General features: G+C 51.9%; 1 protein-coding gene across 20 annotated transcripts in view; it reads right to left on the minus strand.

Moving 5' to 3' along the window:
* Wnk2 (WNK lysine deficient protein kinase 2) overlaps positions 1–23,074 on the minus strand; it is a 114,386-nt gene that overhangs the window by 4,262 nt on the left and 87,050 nt on the right. For 3 of the 20 annotated variants that reach the window (XM_076573282.1, XM_076573278.1, XM_076573277.1), the window contains exons 20-28: positions 18,395–19,209; positions 17,885–17,960; positions 16,037–16,125; positions 15,264–15,946; positions 12,592–12,806; positions 11,438–11,608; positions 10,557–10,655; positions 4,476–4,520; positions 2,785–3,023 (exon numbers count right to left, since the gene is read on the minus strand). In XM_076573282.1, the coding sequence (XP_076429397.1) occupies positions 2,785–3,023; positions 4,476–4,520; positions 10,557–10,655; positions 11,438–11,608; positions 12,592–12,806; positions 15,264–15,946; positions 16,037–16,125; positions 17,885–17,960; positions 18,395–19,209 (2,432 nt within the window). The remainder of the gene's footprint in view (positions 1–2,784; positions 3,024–4,475; positions 4,521–10,556; positions 10,656–11,437; positions 11,609–12,591; positions 12,807–15,263; positions 15,947–16,036; positions 16,126–17,884; positions 17,961–18,394; positions 19,210–23,074) is intronic. The other 17 variants (XM_076573284.1, XM_076573281.1, XM_076573283.1 and 14 more) reach the window with 11 other exon arrangements.

Here is a 23,074-nt window from a genome sequence, read left to right on the forward strand (position 1 = left end):
GTATACAACAGCTAAAGCAGCAAAACTTTCAGAAAAAACAAACTAAATGCCTTCCATTTTATGCTCACCACTAAGAAAGTAATGGAGAGGGCTGGGGATCTGTAAGAGTTCCTGTGAGGGGGCTGGAGAGATGGCTCAGCAGTTAAGAGCACTGGCTGTTCTTCCAGAGGACCCAGGTTCAATTCCCAGCACCCACATGGTGGCTCACAGCTGTCTGTAACTCCAGTTCCAGGGGATCTGACATGCTTACACCAATGCACATAAAAAAAAAAAAAAAAAAAAAAAAAAAAAGAGTTCCCGAGAGGAGCCTCCTGAGCTCAGACTCCCAGCACCTGCAGCCTGGTATGGTGGCATGTGTCTGTAACCACAGCACTGGGGAGGGGCGGAGACGGGTAGAGGCCTGGAGCTCACTGGCTAGGCAGTCTGGCTGTTTGGTGAGCACCAGGCTCAGTGACAGAAAAACCCTGCCTCAAAAAAGGGAAGGGAGGGAGGGAGGGACAGAGAAGACATGAGATGTTGATGTTTGGCTTCATAAACATGCCCACACATAAACGTGTGCACACATACACTACACTATACTGTACTACTCACACACATACATACATACACAGAGACAGAGGGGACACACTTTGGTAGAATATATATGTAATATAAGACAAAACAGATATAACAGACTTCCATAAATCAATAGGAAAAAGATAGATGACTCAGTTTTTAAATGGTTAATAATCTTGACCAGGCACTCTATAGAAGATGCCTGTTAAAAATAAGAACATGCGCCGGTCAGTGGTGGCACATGCCTTTAATCTCAGCACTCGGGAGGCAGGGGCAGACAGATCTCTGTGTGTTCAAGACCAGCCTGGTCTACAGAGCAAGTTCCAGGACAGGCTCCAAAGCTACACAGAGAAACCCTGTCTTGAAAAACCAAAATAAATAAATAAAAAATAAAAACAAAAAAGAACATGTGCTCAAAGGCAAATCAAGACAATAAAGAGTCTAGATCTCAAATTATTTTTACAAACAATTTTTTCCAACACAATGTCCTTCACATAATATTAAAACCTCACAAGGAGAGACAAGGAACTAAGGAGCCAAGCTGTGGGGAAAAGAAACCAGGAAGACAGGAAGTACTGTGGAAATAGGTTGCACCACTGAGACATTTGGCTGAGAACTGTAAACTTTTTGTAATTATTGAATTTTATTTATGGGCATGTGTGTGTGTGTCTTCGTGTGTGTCTGTGCAGGTGTCTATGAGGGAGAAGAGGCCCTGGATGCTCTGCTGGAGCTGGAGCTGCAGCAGTAGTGAGCCTTGAGACACAGGAGCTGGGAACTCAGCTTGAGTGCTCTGCAGGAGTTAGAAAGGCTGGAACTGGTGGCCTAGCCAACGTAAGACGTTTTTCTTTCCTTTAGTGCTGGGGGCCAACCCGGGGTCCTCACTAACACTCGGCTAACACTCCGCCACCCACTCACAGTCAAACCTAAGAATCTTTCTAGAGAACGTTAAGCCAGAAAGAGAAATAGAAAGAGTTAAAAAATGAATGAAATAGATAACAAAGGATATCAAAGATAATATATAGGTTTTTAAAATGGCTCATGAAATTACCAAAGCCTTAAGATGGCAGGAAGGGAAGGAAGGACAGACACACAGAGAGAAGTGGGGAGGCATACATCACCAACACCAGGAACCACACACGACTTGGGATCACGCAGACAGAAACAAGAGGCATCGCAGTATCAAATGGCAACTGACTGGAAAGTTCAGGCGAATTTAGGGACAAAGTAGCAATTACCATGGAAGCAGAATTTAACAAGACTGTCAAGACAGAACACCCAAACGGTGTCAGGACTGGAGAAGAAACCTTCCCCGAGAGAGGGATAGCTGTGTGATGAGTTCTGACAGCGTCACCTACTGTAGGCGGTGGCATGCGATGCTCACCACAGGCTTCCAATTGCCCTGTGTGTTTGGAAAGATCCAAAGCCTAAGTTCACAGAGGGATGTTTTCCACACAAAAACAACACCCACAAGATGTTCAGCCCAGATGGATTCACCCATGAACTTCATGAATCATTTAAAGTAGAAGTAACAGCCATCTTCCACAATTTCTCCAGAAAGCTGGAAAAGTGGGGACACTCCGCCAGCTAGCTCTCCAAAATCGTGTGCCAAGACCTTCGAGGGTGGCTACTGGCCCGGCCCCATGTTGGTCCCAGTTGGATACAGCTGCCACTCAGGAGTGAGGAGTAGACCTGCCCTTTCTACAGCCTGGAGACAAACGGATGCAATGCAGACGGAGGTGCGTCTGTCCACAATGAGGGTGTGTTTCCTACCTGGGGCTGTCTAACCCAAGGATTCTGCTGTATCTGAGTTCTAGAGTCACAGGCTCAGCCTGTCCCCTGCTGGCCACAAGGACCATAGGAAGTCACTTTTACCTCCCAGTCATCACAGGGACCAAGGCCTAATATTTTGTTGTTATTTTGGTTGTTTTTTGAGACAGGGTTTCTCTGCATAGCCCCGGTTGTCCTGAAACTCACTCTGTAGACCAGGCTGACCTAGAACTCAGCGATCTGCCTGCTTCTGCCTCACGAGTGCTGGGATTAAGGGTGTGAGCCACCACCACCCAGCAAGACCTAATTCTTTTGGAGAAGAAGGACCTTGATCACGAAAGCCAAGTACTTAGCATGACGGCCATCTGGCACACGGGATTCCGGCAATAGCTCACAGCCACAGCCACAGCCACTGTGCCTACCATACCCCTCCCAGGAGAGCCTGTGCCCACGTTCACTCACAGCCCGCGCCTCGCCAGAGGCCTCCATGTCATGCAGCTTCTGCGTCTGCTTCAGCTGGTTGAGTGTGGGCTTCAGTTGCGCGGCGCCCACCGTCTTGGTTGTCCACTCGTCCACGAGCTTGTGCAGGTCATCCGTGAAGGTGCCTTTCTTATTGTTGCTGTTGTTCACCTGTGCCTGGACGTGCAGGGTGGGCTGGGGACCTGGCTCAGGGCCTGGGGCCAGGCTGCTGGTGGAAGACCCTAGGGAGTCATATAGGCCAGGATTGGTGACGCCACACACTCACTCAGCACCACTGACAGGCTGGCTGCAGTCATTCTCACACAATGGCTGGGACAATCAATGGCCTCACTCTGGCCAAGCAACACCTTGCTTCAAGAGGTGGTCTGCATCAGTGGGCCTTGCTGCCCAGCGTTAGACACCATGAGGCACCGTGCAGGCTACGGGTGGCGGAGCTGTACCAGGCAGCCTCACTTGTTTCTTAAGCCAGGCCGGGGGGAAAAAGACCTTGAGCACCCAGCAGTCTCCATTCAGAGTCCAGCACAGACCCCCCACTGCATACTCTGCCAGACTCACACATGTGAGAGCACTGGGAATTCATGGCACAGCCAGATACACGTGGGCACTGGCATCCCAGGGACAGGGTCAGAGTCTCAGGGCACTCTCTGGCCTACTTTGCAGAATGCTCAGCACGAGTGTGCCACCACCAGCCTTCCGGCACCCCCTGGGCAGACTGTTCACTGTGTTCCCGTGTATTTTAGTTGCTTAGTAGTTTGGAACTCAAGACAAGGAAATGGTGCCTTTCCTTAGCCAAGCATTTGGAAAGGTGGTCATGAAAGATACCACACCTAGAGTCCCTCGGGTGGGCTCCACACCCTCCACTCCACAGCTGGGTGATTCTGGGAGGCAGGGAGCCAGGAGTCGCTCTGCAGACTAGAGAGCTTGGCTGCTTCTGTGAGAGGCTGTTTTTATGGCCAACAGAAGTCTTACTGAATTGCCTCCTCTGCTCCTCCCTTACCCATGCACGGAATCCCACCTAGCAATTTTGAATAAGCCAATTTAAAATGTGTATACACCTCACCAAAAAACCCAAACAGCTAATGACCATCTCTTCAAACAAGCTGTTCCAAAATGTGGTGAACTTTAGTGGCCAGCAATGGGAAAGCAGAAACAAAGGATGACACATTAGTGATGAGACTCAACACACAGCTATTGCTACATGAGGTTCTCAGCCAGAAACAAAAAAAAAAAAAAGAGGAAGGGGGTTAAAAAATTAAAAAGACAAGAAAGAGCAAAGGGGGTGTGTGTGAGTGGCCCAGGTCAACTAACACCCATCCAGTCTTGGTATCTCTCCTCAGGAAGCACTCATCGTCAACACTTCCGAGAAACACTGATGCCTAAGGTTTTGGAAAGGAACCCAATTAATAAACGGTGGTCATATGTGGACACTGTGGAGAAGGATGGGCCTATTAAGAGGTGGCTGGACAGACGGCACAAACTCTAGGAACCATGGAGACACAAAGAGGAGCTGGGAGGGAGCAGCTATCCAGACAGGCAGAAGCGAAACAGAGCCCTGCGGGTCAGGGGCAGAGCAGGCCACACTTCCGTGGGAGGCCCTGATGCGCACTAGCCATGACAAAGCTCATGCGGTGAGAGGTGACAAAGGGGTTAAAACAAAAAACCCGGATAATTACTACTGCTGTGTTCTTTGCCTAGGCAGAGACGCTTCAGGGCTGACCCTGTAAGGAAGAACAAAGGACACAAGACCACAGGGTTAGGCAGAACAGCACACGCCGGTCACACTACCACATGTAAGCAAAAGTCATCAGTGTGCAGGGAGGGACAGACACAGGCAGCAGTCGGAGAGGGGGGCCAGCCTGGCCTGGGAGAACGGGGTGGCTTCCCCAGAGTTCGTGTGCAGGCTCTCACGGCCTTTGCTGAGGAGGTAGAGGTGCCAGGGCAAGCCTCCAAGATTCAGGGAGAAGTGTTTTGTCACTAAAAGCATATTCCAGAAAAAGAGAAAGAAAAAACAGAAAAATAAACCAAAAATTGACAAAGCACACTGCTTGGGTTTCGAACACCAGGCCTTTGGGAGCCCCACTGGTTGAGGCAGGGAAACCCACTGAGAGTCAGCCACGGGGTCCCTGAAAGGAGCCAGGCTCAGCCTGGGCTGGCCACCAAGGCTACCAGAGGTTTTCCAAGTGCAAAAAGATACATTGTTTTGCAGGTCTGAGGCCAAATCTGGATCCCAGATGGCTGCCTTGGACCAGGTCAGACAAGGGCATCCAGCAGGGATATTAGAGTCTGTCTTGGGGTTTATAGGGATTTGGGGAGACACCATGCCTCTTTTCTACCAGTTCACTTTCCCCAGGAGAATGGGAAACATCCTTACTAGACCACCACCCAAGGCAGCTTTAGCCCCATTGTCTTGAGTCTGTCTGGGGTCAGGTGGGCAACACACAGAACGTGACATCTAGCCGAGTATAGAAGGGTGGAGTAACCCTAACCCAGGACCAGCCTGGGCTACAGTGTGTGCTGCTATTCTATCTTAACCTACGGCCACTCTGGGGGCTACAACTGGCGAGGAAGAGCTCAGACTTCCCCAAGGTCAAAGCCACACTAGCACAGCAGGTCTGTATTTCAGCCCCTAGCTCCCCCTGTCCTAAACACATGCCCCACGAAGGGGGTGCTCTCACATACAGCACTGGCTCATGAGTTAGCTAGTCTAGAGGTCTGGGAAATCTGAACACTCACAACTTTTCTAGAAGGGCTGGTACTCTTGCCCGAGGGATAGGATAGCGCATAAATGCTGGCCACACCCTGGCCAGAGCTCAGGCCAGGCGGTGTGTACTGGACCTGAAGCACAGATGCAATGGACCTCCTAATTTTAGTTCATTCTGTATGGTTTCTAAGGCTACATGGGGAAATGGGGTGTTTGTTGAGCAATTCAATTTTCAAATGGAAAGAGGGGAGATAAACAGGAGGGATCTGGAAGATACTATGTGTTGGGGGAGGAAATCTCAGTCTACTTTTGGAGGAAAAGGGGCTAGGGATTTGGGACTCAGTCCTGGCTATTGTCACACTGGGTAGAATGCCAGATGGACTATTGTGGCTGGCCTTCCTGGATTCTAGACTCAGGTGACCATGCATCAGCTCCCATCTTCCATGTCCCTCCTGGACTGGCTACAGATGACCAGAGTAGAGAGTGCCAGCTTCTGGACAAATGAGCCAGTGTTTGTCATTTTATGTCAACACTAGGGCTACACTGCTCTCTGGCAGGACACGGTGCAAAGTCTCAGGGGAGCATCCAGGACTCCATGTTGACAGTCCTGCACTTCCCTAGATGGCTCCCAATATACCATAAACAGGTCTCTACCTGGGGCATCTGATGAACAGGCTCGGCCCCGATCTCTACGGTGCCAGGAGAGGTTCTTACAAAGCTCCTGCTACTCAGGATAGTACTAGGTGAGTAGATCAAGCCAGCCAGAGGCAGGATGGTTTCAACCAGTCCCAGCCAGGTCTCCTTGGATATTCCACTTGTCTCTGCAGTGAGGTGAGGTCTCTGCATAACGCTTTGGTTCAAATCACGAACCACTTGTGGGTTGACAGCACATCCTCTTCAGAATTCCACAGCTACCACCCTCAGACTGTGGCTGGCAACAAGGACTTCTCAAGCATGGCAGACAGAAAGCTCAGGAGGAAAGACTAGGACACACACTTAAAGGAGGGGCTCCAGCCTGGAGCAGACCCTCACATCTCTTCTCTGCATCTCAGCATTCAAATATTGATGAGGTTCACAGGAACAGACCTCCTCAGGGAGTCAGCCCTCCTAGTACCAGGTAGCACCCGCCCAGTGTCCCCTTTAGTCAGCCCAGGTAGCTCAGCTTCTTCCCTATCCCAACCTCCCATAGGCCAGCTCTAACTATAGACCACTAGCCCCACCCACCCCTACCTCCGCACAATCCTGATGTCAAAGGCCAAAATACCCCCAGAGCTGTTTCTATATTGAACAATCCTATTCTCAAGTGGAGACAATTACTACAAACTACCCGTGAAGCATCCGTTCAGAAACAAGCTATCTTGGTTCAGTCCGATGTGGCAGGGGCATTTTTACTTGGCCTTGAGCTGTATAGCACTGGGTCTTACAGAGCCTGGAGCTAAGGCAATCCTCAGGGGTAAGCCTCGAGTGTGCAAGGGGTCTCCTGTGTGCCTTGTTGGGGGGCCTCACTGGACTCTCTCACCACCAGCACGAGATACGAACACGACAGAGAAGAGGGCTGGGAAGGCTTCTGAGGATCCCTGCACCAGATCTGAGGCAACTGAGAACAGGATGAGGTGACAACACACTGTGAGACCTCACGCTTCCTGTGGCACAGCGAGAAACAAGAGGCGCCCATGCCTGCCTGAGCATGGGAAGGACACAAAAGAAGTGTCTCAGTAGGCTGTACCCATAGTTTGTCACCAACAGACACCCACGTACAGCCTTGGGTTCTGACTTGGACCTCTCCTCCTCAGTTCCATGGCCACTGTATTTTAGGATAAGTATGGTGGACTGAATGCCACTGTCTACCAGAGAGGGACATGCAAGTGAGTTGTTGGGTCTGTGCCAGGACCCTGCCCAGGCTGGGAGAAGGGAACTTATATAGGGTCCACACTCACAGGAGGCCTATGGTAGTATGAATAAGAATGGCCCCTATAGGATCATATATTTGAATGCTTAGTCATCAGGGAATGGCACTACTTGAGAAGGATTAGGAGGTGTGGCCTTGTTGGAGGAAATGTGTCACTGGGGATGGGTTTTGAAATTTCAAAAGCCCAAGCCGGGCCCAGTGTCTCAATCTCTTCCTGCTGCCTGTGGATCCAGATACAGAACTCTCAGCTACTTCTCCAGCACCATGTCTGCCTGCATGCCGCCATGCTCCCCACCATGATGATAACGGACTAAACCTCTGAAACTATAAGCAAGCCCTCAATTAAGTGCTTTCTTTTATAAGAGTCGCTGTGGTTAATGGTGTCTCTTCACAGCAATAGAACTCTAAGACAAGGCTTTTCCACCCACAGCCCATCTCCACCTGTCGCTTGTCTCATGTCCAGCTCTGTGTCTGGAGATCTCTGATGCTCTGCCTGACTCCACCAGAGATGGTCCTCCAGCCCACCCAGTGACTTGAGCTCAACCTGCCCTTCTGGGGCTTTTTTCCCCCTTCGCTGGGCTTCATGGAAGCCCAGATATTTTTATACTCAAAGTTTAAAGAATATTTTCTCACAGCCTTCTGTCTCTAGGAAGTAGGGGTGTCACACACCAAAGACATGAATTGATACTAAGCTTGATCAAGGTCACCCCTGATCACACAACTTCACAGAGGCAGGCATACTCTAGCATCTTGTAGCCACCTGCACGCTCTGCACGCTCTGCACGCTCTGCACACTCTGCCCCCAAAGCCCTTCTCTTCTCTCAGCCTCTTGACCAGGCTCATCCTTCCATCATTTGCCCTTTCACGCTCAGGAAGCACTGACCCCCACCCCCACCCCCAATGCTCAGTTCTCACAGGCCCCACATCTTCTCTTGAGGACGCAGTTTACACAGAAACCAGCACACAGACATACAAATGGACGTCTCGATGAGAAGCCTAGCTCCCTAAAGCTCAGAGACCAGCAGCATGCAGGATAAAAGGGCCTTTTGGGGCTTCATTTCCCCAGAGTGAGCTGGCCCAAGACTCTCCCTACCTACTCTATACCACAGTGAGAGGAGCCAGAGTAGGGTTCACCTAAGCTCTGCCCGGCAGCTACTTGAGAACATGTAGGGGTCACAGAATGCTGAGCCAGTCCAGCCTGCCTTGATAGGTCAGGCTGTGAACCAGCAAGCAATCCATGTGCAAGCAGTACCACACCTCAAACTACTTGGCCAAGCCTGCTCAGATGGTCCTTCCTTCTGGCCCCCTCCCCCCACTGTTTTTTGTTTGTTTGTTTTAAATCTCAGGCCAGTAACTCACAGCAAAACCAACAGACACCGTTATGAACAAGACCTGAAATAGAGAAGTTGCTCTCAGAGACATGACTGTGATCACTGTGACAAACTGCCATGCACTCTGGCCTGGGGACAGGACATACCCAGAGTTCCAAGTGCTGTCACACCTAGTGATCATCCTCATGTGAGTTGTGTGCCCACCAGGCACAGCCAGGAAAGGCATCAGGCAAGCAGGGGCCAGAAGGAGGCTGGTGGATGGGAACAGACTCGGCTCGCTGCAAAGATACGAGGGTCGCACAAAGGGGGCCCTCCTAGCCCTTCTCATACCCAACTCAGTAACTGACCGGAAGCTAGAGAGACGCAATGCAAGCCAGATGTCACTGTGCCCCAAGTGGGCAGACTACTGAACAGACAAGAAGATGCTGGGAAGCCCCTGGCACTTCCACCTAGCCATGTGCCCTTGATCCATCCACCTGTAGAAGGATGACCCACCGTGGGCCTCTGATGCAGGGAGTAGGGAATGGCAATGGTCACCTACCACAGACATGGTCTCTGGGTCCCCACAAGCACAATGTATCTTTATTGTACAAGCAAAAAGTCATGTGCCCCAAACCAGCATCTCCAATCCAATTGTCAAAAAACTCTTTTTTTTTTTTCAGTTAAAAAGACAAAAACCTAAAAGCTCCACAACTTTGGATTGATTTGCCAATCATTGTGAGGATTAAAAACAAATCACACCAGGGTGAGTTGGTCCCAGCAGGTGAGCATTCGTGGGCACTAGAAACATGTCCCAGGGTGTGTGAGGGAGGCTGGCGCTGGGGTTGAGTCTGGTAGAAGTTGGAGGAACTGCCTCGCTGGCTTCATCCCTCACGTCACATGAGTCAGCTCAAGACTTACGGAGCAGAGTGCTCCAGCTGGGCGGGAAAGAACAGGGACCCAGGCAGGAAGCAGGCTCCTATGCAAGAGCTACGAGGAATGGGGCACGTATCTAGTCATCGTTTTGAGTGAGTAAGGAGGTAAGGAGGGGAAGGAGAGATGGCAGAGGGGACTAGCCCTCCCTGCATGGTGGGGTAGAGGGCCAGGAAGCCCTAGCTGGAGCAAGCTCTTTGTTTTGAAGTTCAAGGGATGGGACTTGGGGCCTTTCTTTTGCATGCTAGGCAAGTGCTGTGCCACTGATGTATACCCCCGACACCCCTGAAGCATATTCTTAGCATCTCCACATGCAGGGAATGGGAGAGAGGGTGGAGATGGGGCTGGGTGCTTGGCTTTGGCCCTACACAGAAGTCACACCCTCCAGGGACATTGGGGCTGTTATCAGTCTGCTACATGCATGTTGTGGGAGTCCAGGTACGTGTGTAACACACTGGGTATCTGGAGAAGGTTGGGGTTGTCTTTTTGTTGTCATTGAAACTGGGAGACAGCAGACATGTATACTGGCCACAATTGCAACAGAAAAGAAAACTACGTCCAACATCCAAAGAAAAGAAGAGAAATGAGGTGATGGTAAGGGTGCAGAATGCCCTGGCATACGTGGGGTGGAGGGGCCATGGAAGAGGTAGGGATGCTGTTGCGCATGATTTTGGTGCCTGGGCACAACCAAGAGCATGCACACAGCTGTCTGTAGCTGGGTGACTGTGGACACTGTGTGCAGTGGGGAAGGCTTGTGGGGTCCACCTTTTGACATGGAGGAGGTGACTTCAAGGGGTTGGAGTGGCATCCTATGAAATGTATGAGAGGTAATGAAGACAGGGCAGGGAGGGGAGAAACCAAGGGCCAGGAGGTGGGAAAATACAAAAGAACAAATACAGACAGATGGACACAGATACGGGTCCACTGAGGAATCGAGCACGAGGCTTGCTACTAGACTTATAGGCCCCTCTCTCAGACGTTGGGTGGTAAACCGTCCAGCCTGCAAATGAATATAAAGGGAAGAAAACAGAGAGACACTTATCAAGTACAGGTTGCTGCGATTCCTCCTCCTCCACACCAACAGCCACACCAGCCTCGTAACTTAACATCCACGGCTCCATCTAGCCCAGCCCAAGCACCAAAGCCACTGACCACAGAATGGGAGGAGGCAACAGTAGGAACAGAAGAGAAGCGGCCCGGAGGAGGATGGGTGGGGCAGGTGGGGCACCTTTATTCGTCACCATGATTTCTCTGGACAGAGATGGTGAGGACACGAAAGCGCCTTATCGAGCAGCTGCTGCCGTCCACGGCAGTGATGAGCAGACATCCCAGCCTGAGAGCTGAGCCCTTGTCCCCTAGCCGTCCCGTGGACTTTGGAAGGACCCGGTGTTTACCACCATCTGGCTCTGCTGTGGGAAGCGGGCAGGGCAGGGCAGCCAGGGCCTAGGAACGGGCATCGCAGAACACAGCAAGATGCCAGGCCCCGTTCCCTCCCCAGTCATCGGGCTGATCCCTCCTGGTCCCGGCCACTTCCTGAGGTCCACCTTAGCAAACCCATCACCTGCCTCTGAGCCGCTTACATGGCGGGACAATTCCATTCTTTGTCTCCAAAGACTACACCTTTACGTTCTTGTCCTTTTTTTTTCTGTTTGTTTTTATAAAGCTGCTTAGCAGCCTTGGCTGTAGCTCTGGCCCCCTCTACACACACAGGCGTGCTCCCGGGACACCACTGAGGCCCTATGTGGCTGGCACATGCTTGGAGACAGGCAAGCTGGAAATCACCTTGGCCACGCGCTCCGCCTCCATCACTGGCTAAACCGGAGCAGATGTCTGTGGACAGGGAGGCCCGGACGGAGCAGGGCTGCTGGGTCTGAACTGCCTTGGTGCCCGGGGGCGTGCTGGCGTGGGCAGGGTCCTTAGTGGGAGGGCCTCTGCTGGAGTCAGACAAATGACCTGGGCGAGGGGGGGAGAAGAGGTGACAGGCACCATGAGGCGCCAATGGGCAGGGAAGGGTGTGGCTGGGTTGGCCTCCTACTCTCTGCTAGCTGACCTTGAGGAAGTTGAGTCTCCTTAAGAAAACCAGTACAGACAAGATTCTGGTCTACAGTGCTGGGGCCAATCAAAGAAAGTGTCCCCCTTTACTAAATCCCAGTGGCATGCCAGACCTATGCTGTGCAAGTAAGTGGCAGGTGTGGACGTGGGCTCAGAGCAGCCTTCCTGTGAGGAGTCACTGCGGAGTCTCCCTTAACTTTAGCATCGGCACTGGGTTTCCACCGCTTGTGCAGGTGGCTGACAGTTAGGGAGTGCCTGAGCAGGTAATTCACTAATGCCTCCCCATTGGTCACATTTGGAGACTGGGGCTATGTGCTCCCCGCTCAGAGCGCACCCTGCAGCACAGCTCTAAGCCTCAAAGGTACCCCGGCATGCAAAGAGTGCTGACTGGTGCCTGGCCCCTGCAGCACCAGGGACTGGGTACCACGACTGCCAGGCCTGGAGAATAACCCATGCTCTCCCTGCCGCCCACAAAGGCAGCCACCTGACACCCAGTGAGCAGGAGCTACTGCGTGCCTGGGTGACAGGGCCAGAGGAAGCCGTTACTTCTATCCATCCCAGTGCCTTGGGGCTTCCTAGGTGCAATGTGGCCCAGGAGTGGCTCCTTCCTTCCACATGGGGCTAAGGCCTGGCTCCGAGCAGCCCTTATTCTCACACAGGCCTTTCTGTCTGGCACTAGTGTGGAGGCCTGAGGTTTCTCTGGGCTTGCAGAGACTCTCAGCGCCAGCAAAAGGAGGTCCAGGAAAAAGAAAACCCCACACACTCTTGCAGGTTTGGAGATGCTGCAGCAAGTCAGCGCTAGCCTCTCAGGCTAACTTGGGGTCCCCCCCCCCAGTACCCTCCCTGCTCAGCCCAGGTACAGCCCTCCCCCAGAAGCAGCAGACCTGTGCTGGAGGCCACGACCTTGAGCTGCTGCACCAGAGGGTTCAGCAGCTTGCCAGCCTTCAGTTTGCTCTTGCTGGTTTTTCTCCTGCGGCCCATGGGAGGTGCCGTGTGGAAGAACCCCACGTTGGGGGGGAGTGGCTTGCCCAAGCGGCGGTACAGGGCTTCAATCTCCTGCTTCTGTTGGCTCTGTAGCTCAGAGATTTCCTTCAGGTGCCTGGAGCAGAAGAGAGGAGGCAGGGTGGGTGGGCAAGGCTGGGCTGTGTGGGTCAGGGGATGCCTCCTGTCTGCAGGCTTTCAACGGCACTATCTCAGCCAGGTGAGAACCAGGTGAAGGACATGGTTTTCAGACATCTGGAATCATGACTACAAAATTGTCTCAATAGCCAAGGAAGCAAACATTATTCCTCACCCATACTTCTGCTTGCAATTGAAACCCTAGGTTTCAGAGCAGACGAGTAAACTAGTAGATGCCTGGAACCAAAACTACCTTCCTTTCTCTCTCTTTCTTTCTTAGTCTCCTGTACCCAAGGCTGGCCTCAGATGTGCTATGTAACCAAAGACAAGCTTGGACTCCTGATTCTCCTGCCTCTCCCTCCTAGGCGCTTGGATTATAGGTGTGTGGCACCATGCACAGCTGGCCTACCTCTGTTTATTAGGGCTAGGTGTGTTATTTCCTCCATGCAAGGCAACTGAGGAGAGGTAGAGAAGGGGCAGTACCATGTGAGACTTGCGGTCGGTGTATAGTTCCACTGGGTCCAGCCTGGAGGGCTGCAGTGCTGGCTAGGATGCAGGTGAAGGCAGGGAGACTGCTGGTGTGAGCAGTCTCCAGGACAGCTCGAGGGAAGGATGCAGTGGCCCCCGCTGGGCCCGATGGTCTCACTTGCCACCTCCCTGCTATTCTTCTGAGGTGGTAGGTGCTGAACTTCACTGCGCTTAGGAGGCCTGGTTACCACCCCAACACGGGACCTAGACTATTTCTTCCACCTCTTGTGTTGGGGACACAGGTGGTTTTCACAGTTGAAAGTGAGAAGTTCTAACCTCTCTCCTATATGTTCAGTGATGCCCAATCTTGTGTTTTAAGACAGGGTTTTTCTGTGTACTCCTGGCTGGCCTGGGGCTCAACATGCAGCCTAGGCTAGGCTTGAACTGGCAGCCATCCTCCTAGCTCTGCCTCCAGAGCACTGGAATTGTAGGAGAGGTGCTAAACCAAGCTCTCTAATTTTTTAAAAAAGACTTTAGCTAAAAAAACCAAACAAACAAAAACAACAACAAAACACCCCACGCATAAATAAAAATAAAATATCAAAATACGCAGTCAGTAAAATGCCTGCCATGCAAACATGAGGACATGTGTGTGGGTGGCTGGCTCACCTGTAATACCAGCACTGGGGAGGCTGAGGCAGGAGGATTCCCATGGCTTGCTGGCCAGGCAGTCCAAACAAATGTGTGAAATGCTAAGGTGGGAAGTGATCGAGACACCTGATTTTGACCTCTCTGAGCTCTTCCTTTGCATACACAAAGAAAGGTGTGTGTGCAAACCTGCACACTGACACATACTAGTGTGCACACACACATGAACATTACCACACAAAAACCAATCAATAAACACCCAGTGGAAGTGATTTCCTCCCTGCAGATGCACAGCCAGTCAGCAGTTTCCAGGGGATGCTGGCTGCCTGTGGGGTTGCTTGTGTCAGTGGACGTGACCCCTTCTTCAGGATTCTGAGCACAGATCTGTTCTGAGGCTCAGGTGGTGTCCATTCCTCCACTTTCTCACCTCCACAGACGTTCCACTATGGTCACTTGGGACTACCTTGCCAAGAGCCCCAAGACTGGCAGTCTTCATGCCCTGCCCTCCACACAATCTTGCAGAAACGTTGCAGTCTAACTGTCTCCTCCTCTCAGGGTACCTGTAGTTCCCGAGCTCATTCAGACAGCTGCAACAAACCTCTGCTCCTCAGCCACGGGTGGGGTCTCATGGGCCACACCACGGGAGATCCCCCATTAAATTCCACCCTCCCGCCCCAAAGGGCAGCTTATGGTGCTAGTGATCCCTGACCACAGAGGGGCAGAATGAGTACTTTCTGGGTGAGAGGCAAGCAGAGAGAAACAGTGTCAGAGTCATCCTGGGACAGGGAGAGACAGGCAGATCAATAGTGAGGGAAGGAGGGGAGGAAGGAAAGGCTGAAGAAGGTATAGATCTCCTGACCCCTAGCATGTCCTCCCAGAGGTAACAGAGGAAGGAGGGGTGATATGCCTGCCACCCAGGGGAGCCAGAAATCATGCAGGTGGCAGAGAGTGGTTGGCCCAGTGCAAAGATATCCTAGACGGGGCCTCTTTCCTCAGTTTGGAGGGTAGAAGTAAAAAGGTCTCTTCACTGTCCCATTGCTCGGATTAACAGCCACCAGTGGGCACTTCACGGCCAGAACGTAAACTCCATCCAGCATTTCTCACCAGGCCCAGCTAGGCCCCAACCATGTTGGCCTGTGGCCGCCAACCCCTCCAGATGCTGGTTGGGTGAGCTCCACTCTGGCCAGATGAGCCTTGCCCCCGATAATGGCGAGCCTCATCATTACATACTGGTCAAGTGAGCTGCACCCCTCACGCTATCCAGGTCAGCCCCCCCCCACACACACACCTGACCAGGTGACCATGCCCCCCCACAACGTACTTTTCCCGCAGACTTCGCAGTTCCTTCCTTATGTCTGCATCCTCAAACTCTGAGTCATTGTCGCTGCTGATGTAGGATGACTGGGAGTGGAAGGAGGTGATGCTGATGGTGGGGACCTTCACGCCTGCCCTGCTGGGTGTCTCAGGGCCCAGCGAGCCCGCCCTTGAAGACCTGTGCAGGAAGGCAGTGGCCTTCTTCACGAAGTCGCTTGCCACACCGCCACTACCCGGCAGAGAGGACTGCTTCTGCACCTGAGGCCTCCTCCTCGGGCACTCATCCCCAGAGTCACTGGAGGCAGGCTCCTCCACGCCAACCTCGATGGAGGAGGCTGTCTGGACCCGCCGCACTACCAGCTTCACATCAGGGCTGGAGGGGATCTCATCCAGGTAAACATCAGGGGGGGCAGAGTACCGCAGGCTGTGGGGCGACGCCAGAGTCCACTCGTCTTGTGTGCTGACCACAGAGAAGCGGCCCACGGTTTTGGCTGGAGAACTGCCGTCCTGCTGCCCCGGCCGCTTATGAGGGGACCCGGAGACCCGAGCGCCACGCATCTGGGCTGGGCTACCCTCTGTGAAGGTCCCCGGGCAACTCTGCCCGGGTGCAGCCAAGGCTTCTCTGGGAACACTGCTGTTCTGATCTTTGGGATCCATGTGTGGAGTAGGGATGGAAGAGACAGGGGCATCCTGAGGGAAGGATGAAGCAAAGCGTCTATGAGAACCAGCTGTGGTTAGAACCCCCTGCCGCCTCTGGCTAGCGCGTTAAGTCACCTTTACCTGGGGGACACCGGGTGCTGGGGGGGAGTCTGAGGCCACCTGCCCTGTGTCACTGTCACAGCCCAGGGTGTTGCTGGAAGATGACTCTGCTGTAGGAACATGACAGCATTACTGAGGCTGGAGAGAGGGAACAGTAAAGGAGGGTTCACAGCCCAGAGGCCCACGAGGTGGGAGTGGCTGTGGGGCAGGGAGGGGTGACATTCCAGGGGCTCTGGAGACTGAGAAGGCACTGTGGTGCCCTATATCGGGGACATCACACCCTGGAAGACATCCACAATCCTGGGGAAGGGCAGGGGTGTGGGAAGGAACACTCTTGCTTTGGGCACTCTGTACTTTAGTGGCTGAAACCGTTTCCAGATCTCAGAGGACACAGTAAACAGATCCCAGGCCTAGGGAATGCCTGCTACCCGTGTGTACACACACGTACACACGTACACACACACACACACACACACACACACACACACACCACTCCTCTGGTGCTCTGTTTTCAGAGTGGGACAGCACAATGTTTCCGGCAAGCTTCCTTGGGTTGCTATGAAGAGCCATGGAGAAAAGCCCAGGGAGAAGTGTGTGTGAGCAGAGATCCCTTCATAGTCAAGTCACAGGCAGGATGGGGCCAGAGTTAGGCCATATGCTATGGGGTGGGGATGGGGGTGCAAAGATGCTAGCCAAGCCTCCAGGGAGACTGGGGAGCCACCACACAGCAAGATAGAACACAAATGGACACATGGACTCACACAAGTGTGCTTTGAATCCTCTATATAGGAACCTCACCTTCCTGGGGAGACCTGATTCCAGTCTCTATTACATGTCCCCAACTTATAAGCAACACTTAATCCCCTTCCTCACTTTGCGCACTCCAGTGACAGGGCTCACCACCAACTACATCCTTCTAGTTCTGTGCCCGTTACAAAGTTTACCTGTTTGGACCTGGATCATGAGTCAGCCTTCTGGAACAACCCCTCTACTGCCTACCATGACTTCTGAACTCCGAGACGCGTGTGGATTTGTGATTGCAGGTAACACCCCTTACAGGACACAGAGGCTCCATCACCTCTTCTATGAGATTTGGGACGCTGACCTCAGCTCCAGGCTGGCACGGGGTTAAGGGTAACAGAAGCTGCCTCTGACCTCTTGAAGCACTGTCCCAGGAACCAACTCAGCAGCTGCGTGGGTCCACCAGGTGGAGCTGGACTGCTCCCTGACTGCAGCTTAGCCCTGAGAGCCACCTGTTACTGAGAGTAACTCTTACCTTGCCAACCCTTAAGAAGTCCAGCTGAGGAAGCCCGGCACCTTAGAAGGTAGACCAGACCCATAGAGTGAAGACTCAAATGTTTGGTAACAATCCAAGAACCACGTGATCTCAGCAACTCGGAAGGCTGAGGCAGGGATCAATGTAAGTTCAAGGCTAGCCTGGGCTACACAGCTATCTCAAAAGAAGAAAGGGCTGGCGAGATAGTTCACTGGGTTAAGATACTTGCCACCAAGTTGATGACTTAAGTTTAATCCCCAAGATCTTCACGATGGAAGGAGGGAACCAGTTGCTGCAAGTTAACCTCTCACCTCTGCATAGACCACAGGAACCCATGAACCTAAGCAAGAGTCCTCCTGAGGTACACAGCTGCTAGGGGCAACCGAGGAAAGCAGTGGGGTCTGAGACCACTCTCTACCCTTCCCTTGTTCTACCCTTCACGTTCCCAGACAGGCCTCTTTGGATTGAGAGCAGTTCTGTCTGTGGGCTGTTTCATCACCGAAAGCATGAGTGTGCAAAGGCTCTGGGCTCCAGGAGTACTGTGGCACCTGCAGAGTGTAGCCTGCACTACTACCTTGACCTTGAGGTGTTACCTGTCATTGGAGAAGACGCACCCTGTTCCCGCTGGGCCAGGGCCCATCCTGCAGGGGCCGTTTCTGACTTTTCCAACTGGAAGAAGAAAAAAAAATGGAAGAATTGATTTATCAATATCTTTTTTTTTTTTTTCCCGAGACAGGGTTTCTTTATGTATTTTTGGTACCTGTCCTGGATCTCGCTCTGTAGACCAGGCTGGCCTCGAACTCACGGAGATCCGCCTGGCTCTGCCTCCCGAGTGCTGGGATTAAAGGCGTGCGCCAACACCCCCGGTTGGCTTATCAACATCTTAGTAACTAAACCCTAAACTGCTAATCTGTGACCCTGCTATGGGTGAAACTGTCCCTAGCCTGCCCTGCCTCCTCCATATGAACAACTGATCTGAGCCGCCCGGCACCACACCCCACAGGTGCGCCACCAAGAGCCAACCAGGACCTGCATAGCTAGGATGCCTGCCCACCTCCAGCCACAACCAGTGAGGGTGTATTGGGGTGAGTCAAGCTACTCACTGAGGGCTGGGCCTGCTGGGGGAGGCTTGGGGTCCTGTCACTCAAAGCTGAGGGCAGGTCTCCTCGCAGGGGCTCCAAGGTGAAGTCTCTATCGCTTGCCTCCATGGGAGTCCCAGCCGAGGCTGAGGAGGTGGGCACGTGCTCCTGATAGAGCAGAGTCCGCAGTTTCTCATCCAGGCTCTTGATGGTGTTGTCCACGAAGCCTACCCTAGGGGGTGGCCCTTCCCCATCGGATTCCAAGGCTGAGGGGGGTGGTGGGGGAGCAGTAGGCCCCAGGGGGGGACTGGGGAGCTGGGGAGTTGCCAGGCTGACAGCTCCCACTGTGCTGGGCAGCGGGGGTGGTGGCTGACCCGGCACGGGCTGTGTGGCCCCGATGGGGGGGCTGGGCTCTGGCACTGAAGCAGGCAGGGGCTCCCCTATAGTGCTGACCTCCCTGGTTGAGACGGGCTCCCCCAGACCCGTGGAGCAGCGAGAGGCTTCTGGAGCTGGGGTGCAAGGTCCTTGGCCAGTGCTGAGGGGCTGGGTAGCACACTGGTGAGTCTCGACCAGTGGCTGGTGGGTCTCATGGATACTGGCTGGTCCTTGATGGGTCCCTGGGGCCCCTGCCGGCACGGCAGTCCCTGATGCTGACTCTGGCACGGTGCTGGTGGCTGGTGCTGCCGGGGTTACAGTAGTCACAGGAGGGGAAGACGGGGCCAAGGGGGCTGAGGCTCCACCAGGAGGGTTGCTGGAGCCTGCCTGGCTCAGGAGCTGCTGGGCAGCTGGGAAACTAGGTTTGTCCTTCAAGGACGGCTGGTCTGGATAGGGCGCTGGGTCTAGAAGACAAAAAGAGAATGGTTGGCATCACTTACCCTGACCCTCTTTAACCAGTCCTTCCCTGGCCGCACTGACGACCTGGCTGGGGCTCCCACAAACTCATCTTTATTCCTCCAAGAGGCCAAGTTCCAGTCTGCCACCCAGTCCCGTGCTGAGCAGCACTGCCACCAGCTCTCACCTACAGCTCTCTGCTCCTGCAGAGTAGGCTATGGTGTTCTATACCATCCCTTTCCTACCATCTGGCTGCAGATCTTGTCAGGCATGGCCTTCTCTCTTCCCCCTATCTGTCCACACTGCTTGTCCATGCTGGACAAAACTTGAACATGAATTTACAAAGCGCTGAGTGAAGCAGTGAGTTATATTTACATCCTTGCCCCAGAGCAAGGAGGAACCCAGAATCTTCCAATCCATCAGATGCCCAGTGTTTGGCACATTCAGAGCGTAGAGTTGGCAAAGAATCCTGGGAGTGAAGGAGCTGGGGAAATGCTGTGGAACAATCTTTGTACACTGTAAATAAGTATTGCTCTCATTGTTAATAAAAAGCTGATTAGCCAATAAGCAGGCAGTATTTTCAGGGCACAGAGAATGCTGGGAAGAAGGAGGGCAGGGTCTGGGAGGTCTCTAGGAGACGAAGGAGGAGCAAGACATGCTGGAGAACAGGTAAAGCCACGAGCCACAGGGCAGCACATAGATTAGTAGAAATGGGTTAATTTAAGTGGTAAGAGCTACTTAGTAATAAGCCTGAGCTATGGGCTGAGCATTTATCATTAATATTAAGTCTCTGTGTGTTTATTTTGGAGCCAGTGGTCCTGACAAAAACTCTGCCTACAGGGGATCACATGAAGACAAAGTCCAATAGTGTCCTGCTAGAGCACCCAAGGCCCTAAAGGCAGTCACAGGGACTGTGCTGGGAATCGAAGGGAGGGCACAGGGTGTGGTATGTCTCAAACCCATATGGGTTGGAGCTCGCCATTTCTCGCTTTCTAAACAGAAGCCCTGTGCTCTTTTATAGACAGGGACACACTGTGCAACACTAAAGCTGAGGAGCTGGCTGCATGGGAAAAGTGCCGGCCATGCAAGCATAAAGACCTGAGTTTAGACCCCTAGCATCTACCCAGAAGCCAATCATGGTGGCATGTGCCTATAATCCCAGCACTGGGTATGTGTGTGTGTGTAGGGGGGACAGGTAGATTTCTGGAGCTCACTGGACAACCAGCCTAGCCAAACTGGGAAGTTCCAGGTTCTATAAGAGACCTTTTCTCAAAAAATAAGATGGATGCCTTAAAAAAGAAAAAAAATACCCTAGGAAGACTCCGAGCATCAACCTCCAGCCTCCACACATGGACACATGTAGACTCCCACATGGACACATGCAAACTCCATACCTACACAGAGTCTCTTACACACACACACACACACACACACACCGAAAACTATAAAAAAGCAGTAGGAGTGGGCTGGTTACCAGCATCCAAAGCCCTTCTCCTGTGCCCAGACCCATGCAGATACTCCATCCCTGCCTCACCACAGGTCAATAACTGACAAGTTCTCCCTCCTGTTGTCTTGATGGCACTGGCGTGTCTTCTAAAGAGCACATGTGTGTCCGAGGTTTGGGATGTTCTTCTATCGATAGATGGTGGTACAGAGGTGCCATAGGTGCACACCCAGAGATGTGGCTGGCCACAGAGAACCTCTGGCTTCAACTGAGGCTGGTAAGCCACCTCCAAGGTGGGGGATGGTGTCCCTCCTAGGGCAATTTGTGAATGCTCATGAGCCTTCCTCCTCTCCTCCCTGGGAGAGTGGTAAAGGCATTACTTCCGATTATGGTAACAATTAACATGAAACAAACCCTCTTAAAGGCTCCAATACACAGCACGGTACTAGCCTGCATAACTGAATAAAACCTCAGACCTGCTGCACAGCCATGGTTTGCCTGTCAATCTCCACTCTGCTCTGATTCTGACTATACAGACACCTCCCACAAGTAGAGTTACATGGTCCTTGTGCTTCTGTGAATGGCTTGTTTCATTCAACACAACACCCCCAGGCACATTCATGCTGCTGCCAATGGCAGGGTTTCCTTTTTAATGTCTCAACGGCAGTCTACTAGGTATACACATTTCTCTTTATCTAGTCATCTGCTGACATTCCATTTGTTTCCACGTCTTAGACCACTGCAAATGATGTTGCATGAACATGGAAGAGCAGACATTTCCTCCAGAATTTGCTTTCAATTCACTTGAAACACGCCCAGATATGGGGCTGCTACATCATGGAACAGTTCTGCTTTTGACTTCTTGAGGAACTTGTATGCTTGTTGTTGGGAATTTTTACTCTTTTTGGCTCTTTTTTGGGAGCCTGCCACCCAGTTCCCAAATAAATTCACACACGGAGGCTTATTCTTAATTATGAGTGCCTGGCCTTAGCTTGGCTTAGTTTCTAGTCAGCTTTCCTTATCTTAAACTATCCAATTTATCTTTTGCCTCTGGGCTTTTCCTGTTCTCTTAACTTCTGTAAATCTTACTCTTACTTCCTGGCTTGCTGTGTAGCTGGGTGGCTGGTCCCTGGAGTCATCCTCCTCCTCTGGCTCCTTGATCTTAGATCTCCAATCCCTCTTCCCAGAGTTCTCTTTCTATTTATTTTCTCTGCCTGCCAGCTCCACCTACCCTTTCTCCTGCTTTGCTATTGGCCATTCCACTCTTTATTAGACCATCAAGGTGCTTTAGACAGGCACAGTAACAGCTTCACAAAGATAAACAAATGCAATATGAACAAAAGTAATACACCTTAAAATATTCTACTACACATGCTGCTTCCTATAATATCTGTACCAATTTACATTCTTGCCAGTTGTACAGATGGCTTCCCATTTCTCCACATCCTTGCCAAAACTTTGTCTTTACGTTTTGTTTTTATATTTGTATGCAAGCACACACACATGCCATGGCTGGAGCATGGAAGTCAGAGGAAACTTACAGAAGCCAGTTTTCTCCTTCCAGGTCCAGGATCTAACTGGGGTCCCTGGGCTTGATGTCAAGCACGTTACACACTGAGTCATAGCACTGGTCTTGTCTTTTGTTAACAACATCCTTTGTGTAGGTTATTTTCCCCCTCAAGACAGGGTTTCTCCGTGTAGTTTTGGTGCCTGTTCTGGATCTTGCTCTGTAGACCAGGCTGGCCTCAAACTCACAGAGATCCACCTGGCTCTGGCTCCGGCTCCCAAGTGCTGAGATTAAAGGCGTGCGCCACCACCGCCCGGCCCTTTGTGTAGTTTTGAACTGTATTTTCATGTGACTAATGTGATTGCCTTCTCAACAAGAGCCATGCGGCATCTCCTATGACATATCTGCCCATCAACTGAGCTGCTCTGGTTTGCCTTTTCCTCTATAAGAGCTCCTCATGTCTGCTGGGTGGGAATCATTGCTGGTTGTATGGGCTGCTGGTATCTTCTCTCTGGTTTGTGTGTTTCCTCATTAACTTCCGGAGGATTATAGGAAGCATCCCCACACCTGCCTGGTACATGTAGTCCTGGAGTTTGAACCCAGGTCTGTTTGCATGCTAGGCAAGCACTGAGCTAAGAAATTCTGGAGAAATAGATTTCCTCTGCTTTCTTCTAAAAATTACACAATTTTGCACTTTATAGATTTTTTAAATTTTAAATTAAATAAGACACTTGCAAGTAAAAATACTGAACATAAAAATCAAGTATTTTATATTTGATGTATTAATAATTTTTTTGTGTGTGTATGATGTAAGGTTTACTTTTTATACTATGAATAAGCCATTAATCAACATCCTCATTGAAAAGACTACCTAGGCTGAAAGCAGGAATTATTTCTCAAGTTTATAAAAGAGATTGGGTGA

This window comes from Peromyscus maniculatus, chromosome 5 (assembly GCF_049852395.1).
Source record: "Peromyscus maniculatus bairdii isolate BWxNUB_F1_BW_parent chromosome 5, HU_Pman_BW_mat_3.1, whole genome shotgun sequence".
In the NCBI taxonomy this organism is placed as follows: domain Eukaryota; kingdom Metazoa; phylum Chordata; class Mammalia; order Rodentia; family Cricetidae; genus Peromyscus; species Peromyscus maniculatus.